At 47.1% G+C, this 6,000-nt stretch overlaps 1 protein-coding gene across 1 annotated transcript; it reads right to left on the bottom strand.

Annotated features, from left to right (window-relative positions):
- Nucleotides 1–3,396: 3,396 nt before the first annotated feature.
- LOC128113937 (KH homology domain-containing protein 1-like) lies at nucleotides 3,397–5,517 on the bottom strand. The gene is made up of 3 exons (XM_052743792.1): nucleotides 5,412–5,517; nucleotides 3,833–4,015; nucleotides 3,397–3,521 (listed from the first exon to the last, which is right to left on the bottom strand). Exons 1-3 carry the CDS (start codon nucleotides 5,515–5,517, stop codon nucleotides 3,397–3,399), a joined length of 414 nt encoding a protein of 137 aa, XP_052599752.1.
- Nucleotides 5,518–6,000: the final 483 nt, after the last annotated feature.

Below are 6,000 nucleotides of genomic sequence, written 5' to 3'. Positions count from 1 at the left end.
GTAAACTGTCACAACATGGCTGCCACAGCTTAGCAAATACAGGAAATGACTCCCCAGCACCCCACCACCCCACCCACAGGAGCATGCTGGTCTGCAGCCTGGTCCCCACCATGGCTGTATTGAGCAAGCCCCTCCATGCCCATTCCAGACAATGAGCTCCAAGTCACCAGCTTGTGCCTGAAAGTCCTTGAAATGGTCCAATAAAATGTTCATTGGGGTGGAAGCTATCTGCCTCACCCTTTTAGGAGGACAAGTGTAGTGTAGTGAGGAGACAAAATCACAACAGGGTGACAGAGAACACAATGTACCAGGACAGCACACTAAATAGAAACCAGGAATGGGCTGATGGCTTTCTGGGGGAGGGTGAGTTCCGTTTTGCCCCAGGAGCAACCTGTGCTCCCGTCCAATCAAATGGACCCTCTGTCCCTATTCAACCTAGGGGACCCAGTTCCTTCCAGGTGCCTCTGAGATGTCTCTTGACCCAGATGGTGCAAGTGCTAATAGTGCGCCCGCCTAGCGCTCCGCCTTCCAGATTCAGATAGCTCCATCTTTCCATAGAAACACAGAACACAGAACAGAACCATGACAGTCAGAGCAACGACAAACAAAGACAAAGAGCTCTCACACTTACTATCAGTCGGGTTTTCTAATGCTTTCTTGCCAGGAGTCTTGAGGGGACTTTGCAGCCAACGCATCATATGGTAGGGTCCACGAGAAGTCCCATAAAAGACTACCAAATCATATATACAATCAACAAGAGCATTTATTAAAGTTACCAAGATGTGCCAGGGCTGGAGAGATGGCTCAGAGGTCCTGAGTTCAACTCCCAGCAACCACATGGTGGCTCACAACCATCTCTGGCGCTTATAATAAATAGCTAAAAAAAAAAAAAAAAAAGTTACCAACATGTGGGGTCTAACCATCTGACAAAGTGGGTAATAGTGACCCACAGAGAACCTCACAGGCTCCTTTTAAGCAAGGTTAGGGACATTCCAGGGAGGAGAGAATAGTCTGGGGTTAATTGGTGGATTTAAACAAAAAGTTTACTAGTTGTTACAGGATTGGTAGGGGGCTACAGGGTGGGGAGAGCTCTCTTTAGCCAGCAGAAGCCTGTGGGACATACACTAAGTTAGCAGCAGGCTGGGGGGGAACTGGATTGGTTGCCCCTGAGTTGGGGTTTTCCCCAGAACTGCTTGCTCAGCTCCAGTAAATGGAAACTAAGGCCTGGTCTCTGGCAAAGATACTAGGAGAGCCTGTCATGGCCCTAGCCTGGGGTCCCTGGCTCAATCAGGGAGAATCTTTCCTAGAGCAAACCCTGTTCTCTCTCATATCAGAGCAGACAGACTTCTCTTCAGAGAGAAGCACTTCGTGCAGAAATATGTAAACTCTGGTTCCTTGCTTGGTATTGTATTCCCCCAAAGTACTACAGGCCACCCTTGCTGTGGTACCACACTTACTGTAAAAGGGGGCCGGTGTGGTGGTGCGCGCCTGTAATCCCACCACTCAGGAGACAGAGGCAGGCAGATCTTTGTGAATTCCAGGACAGCCTGGGCTACGACCTAGAGAGACGCTGTCTCAAAATAACAGAAAGACAGTAAAAGAGAAAGAAAAAATGAACCTGGCCATGGTGGTTTCTCTTCTCATTGTTGTTTTGGAGATCATGATATCTATGTACTGAGTAATGTGCCAGAGATGACCAAGTATCAGCAAAAGTTCCAGCAAAAAGCATGCCGCCACTGCCACATCACCTCAAAGGTGAATGCACCTAGAGCTCACAAATATTTCGGACTGGAATTTAGAGACCTGAATTGCAGCCTGGAGAAAAAGGTTGATTTGCTGAAGGTTGATGGGAAAGAAAAAATACCTTTTATGATTTTTTTTGAGACAGGGTCTATGTAACCCTGTCTGGCCTGGAACTCTCCAGGCTGACCTCAAACTCAGAGATCCACCTACCTCTGCCTCCCCAGTGCTAGGATTAAAGGCGTGTACCATGCCTGGTGGTGGTGGTGGTGGTGGTGGTGCACGCCTTTGATCCCAGCACTGGAGAGGCAGAGGCAGGTGGATCTCTGTGAGTTCAAGGCCAGATTGGTCTACAGATCGAGTTCCAGAAGCTGCACAGAGAAACCCTGTCTCAAAAAAAAACAAAATCAAAAACAAAAGGCATGCACTACTATGCCTGGTTTTATTTCTATTATTATTGAGATTATAATATAATTACATCATTTCACCCTTTTCCTTTCCTCTTTCCAAAGCCTCTCATATACCCCTCCTTGATCTTTCAAATTCATGGCCTTTTTTCATTAGCTGTCTTTACATGCATACATGGATATACAATATATTCCTAAATAAACACTCAGTCTGTTTTCCCTCTACCTCCTAAGCCCTAAAATGTGAAATTATCAAATCAAAGGCAAATGATACTCCAATTTGAGAGTAGTTAGGTTGCTTTCTTCTTCTAGTCAGACTCACAAGTGTTTTCTACTGTAAAACTGATCTAATTCCTGTTCAGCAGTTGGCAGGGTGAAACTAATGAAATTAGCTCCAACTGGTGTTCCAGATTCAACGGTTTTCTGAAACTTCTCCCATTTTCACTCTGGTCCAAAACATGATGCCTCTCTCCTAGTCTAAGGCAATGAAGTCCTTGTGAGATGCAGGCTGCTGAGGAGCAGTGTGAAGAGGAAGTGACTGAGGAAGAAAACACTTCGCCGGCTCTCTGGTGAGTGATCAACAGGAGGAGAGCACTGCTCTGAATGGAGTCAGGAGACCCTTGTCATTAACTTACTGACGGATCCTCCCAATCGCTGTCCAAGCCCACCCCCAAACAACTGGCAGTCAGAGATAATTCGGGCAGCTCATTTTCACCAGGCTCAGTGCCCTGACCGTCCACCCTGGCTACGTCAACAAACCGTCCCCATCTGAATCCCTACATCCACTCTTCTCTACTCCCTTGTGATTTAAGGATAGAGACTCCTAAACCTCCTGAGAAGGTTCGTCTGCAGAACCTGCATTTTGGGCACATAGAGGGTAGCCTACCAGGCTTTCCATCTTTTAAGCTGATTGTATCATGTTCCCAGTCCCCTTCTTTGTACTAGGAATCCTAGGAGACAATATAGTCTGTCCAGACCTAGGAACACAGCTTGCAGAGATACTGTGTTGATAAGTTTATCCAAAGGAAATAAATGAGCAGGGAAAGCATTTCACGCTAGGTAACTTATTTATTGCACGTTTGCTAACACAGTCGTATGCTGAGGAGACTCCCCTCAGAGTGACAGGATCGTGACAGGATAGTGACAGGATAGTGACAGGATAGTACACCAAGTCCCTTCAGTAGCTTCCATGTTTTTCTCAAAGGCTGTTGAGAACTCCCCCACCCTGGTTTCCCAGGAGAGATCAGTCTTAGGTGGTCCCTTTCATCCGGTCCGGTGGAGAAAGGCCCCAGGAATGTGACCGCACCCTGAAAGAGGCATCAAAGTCGGCATTGGTCAGGGGTTGGTTCCGAACTCTCTGCAACATCTCTTCACCTAGGAAGGGAATGTGGAACACTGGTCAAGTGAGGCTCAGGACTAGGAACCAAGATTTCCTTGGGGACATGATAGGGGAAGAATTCAGGCAAGCCCAGGCCTTCCCAGGTGATCTATTCATACCTCCCCAGGATCTTAGAGACCTCAGAAAATGAAAATGGCTGTAAACTAAAACTGTTGCCCTTAGAATGGACTTTGAGCAGCATCTGGATTCCCACAGTCCTGGGAGGCTCAATCAGAATTTTGGTGCCATACAAGTGTTATCTGTCAGGCAAGCAACCCTCAACCGCATATCTGTCAAGGTCACCTACCTCGGGCCTGGTGGTAAGCTTCCTGGCTACCCACACTCCAAATCATATCCATCAACCACTGCTTTGCTCTGAATGGTCCAACCACAGTGACTCGAGTCTGGCCTGAGGCTGTAAACCACCTCTCCAGTTGAATGAGGGTGTTGCTGTGTACTTCGATGCGTCTGAGGTGTAAGTCTTCATGGCCTGAGCACAGAAGATACAACAAAAAGATTTATAAGCCACTAGCATTGGTTGTTGGTGAGGAGGCTGGTATTGGGTGGCAGTTACCTCCAAGATTAAAACCTGTTTTCTTCCTTTCTTCCTTCCTTCCTTCCTTCCTTCCTTCCTTCCTTCCTTCCTTCCTTTCTTTCTTTCTTTCCTTTCTTTCTTTTTTTTTTTTTTCTGGAGCTGAAGACCGAACCCAGGGCCTTGCACTTGCTAGGCAAGCACTCTACCACTGAGCTAAATCCTCTAAAATCTGTTCTGTGTGAAGTTGTAAAGACAGTCGATGTTAAAGAAGAGGTAGAACAGGGTGTGGCAGTCATTGTGGTGCACTCCTTTAATCCTGGCACTCTCGGCACTGAGGCAGGTAGATCCTTGTAAGTTCAAGGCCAGCCTGGTCTACATAGCTAGTTCCAGGTCATCCAAAGCTACGTAGAGAGGCACTATGTCAAAAAAAAAAAAAAAAAAAAAATGAACAAAACCCAAAATAAAACAACAACAAAAAAACCAAAGGAAAAACCAAAATGGTCAAAATTGACCAGATTCATGAGCTCTGACCTGCCCAAGTGTACTTAAGCAAACTGGGAGGTGGTCAAACACCCGGCACTCAGGAGGCAGAAGCAGGGGGATAACTTGGTCTACAGAGCAGATTCCAGGACAGCCAAGGTTACACACAGAAACTCTGCCTCAACAAAACCAAACAAGCATAACAGAGAATGGAAGCAGCGCAGACTGCCTGTAGTAACACTCAGGCGGACAGAGCTGCTGAGAAACCCCATCCAAGCAGCCTGCAAGAGCAGAGAACAAAGCCGGGCGGTGGTGGCGCACGCCTTTAATCCCAGCACTCGGGAGGCAGAGCCAGGCGGATCTCTGTGAGTTCGAGGCCAGCCTGGGCTACCAAGTGAGTTCCAGGAGAGGCGCAAAGCTACACAGAGAAACCCTGTCTCGAAAAACCAAAAAAAAAAAAAAAAAAAAAAAAAAAAGAGCAGAGAACAACGAGCCCCTGGGAAAGAACACCCAACCGCATGTTGAGCTGCCTGCTGGCTCTTCAGTGTGCTCCACGTTCCACAGCTTCTGTGGGCTGTCACCCATGCTGGGTGGGCTTTAGTGACACAGCTGTCTTGGAGTCATTTCTGCTCCTATGGGTAACCCCTCACTCCTACCCCCAAGGAGTCCAAATAAATCTCATTGGTTCACCAAGTTCTACTGATGGCTTTCTTTGCTGTTATGGGCTCCCTCTCCAGGGTGAGTACATACTTGCCCACATCTCCCCAGGAATGGTGTCACACAACAACTGGGAATCTGGGACAGACTGCACAAAAGGAGATGGTTGGAAAACTGTGAAAGAGAGGAAGAAGATGTAGGAAAGGCCACCTACCAAATATGTGCTGATCCTGGGCTTCATCTATGAATGTCACAAGTGGGGCATCAAAGTTTTCAGGCAATGTCCACCAGGCATTCTCGTTGACACCATCCATTTCCATGTCAAGTGCTCTCCTACTTCAGAATAAGGCAAGTTCAAGCAGCTGACTGTCCAATGTAGTTGTGAAGAAGGGCCCAGGCTCTGGCTTATCTACTCCCTCCTAACGCCCAGCCCTTGACCCACCTTAGGGTAAAGGATCCATCCCTAAATTTCTCCTATTAATCCAACCAATCAGCTGTTCGCTTACTCTTTTACTACAGTGAGGTCATCTTTAGTGCCCAGGAATTCTAATTTTCTTCTAGGTAATCTTAAAGTGCTTGAGGAAGTCTCCTGAGCATCAACTAGAAAAGTGGATGAGGGACGAATGTGCAGAAGCAGGAAGGTCCTGGGTGGGTCCTACATCTGTTTGTTTGTTGTTTTGTTTTGTTTTGAGACAAGGTCTCTCTACATAGCTCTGGCTGTCTTTGAACTTATTATGTACATCAGAATGGTCTCAATCTCACAGAGATTCACCCATCTCTTCCTCCACAGTGCAGGGATTAAA

This window comes from Peromyscus californicus, unplaced genomic scaffold (assembly GCF_007827085.1).
Source record: "Peromyscus californicus insignis strain IS unplaced genomic scaffold, ASM782708v3 Scaffold_19__1_contigs__length_69161282, whole genome shotgun sequence".
Taxonomy (NCBI): Eukaryota; Metazoa; Chordata; class Mammalia; order Rodentia; family Cricetidae; genus Peromyscus; species Peromyscus californicus.
Note: the sequence above shows the minus strand (reverse complement) of the source record. Positions and strands in the feature narration are given on the sequence as shown.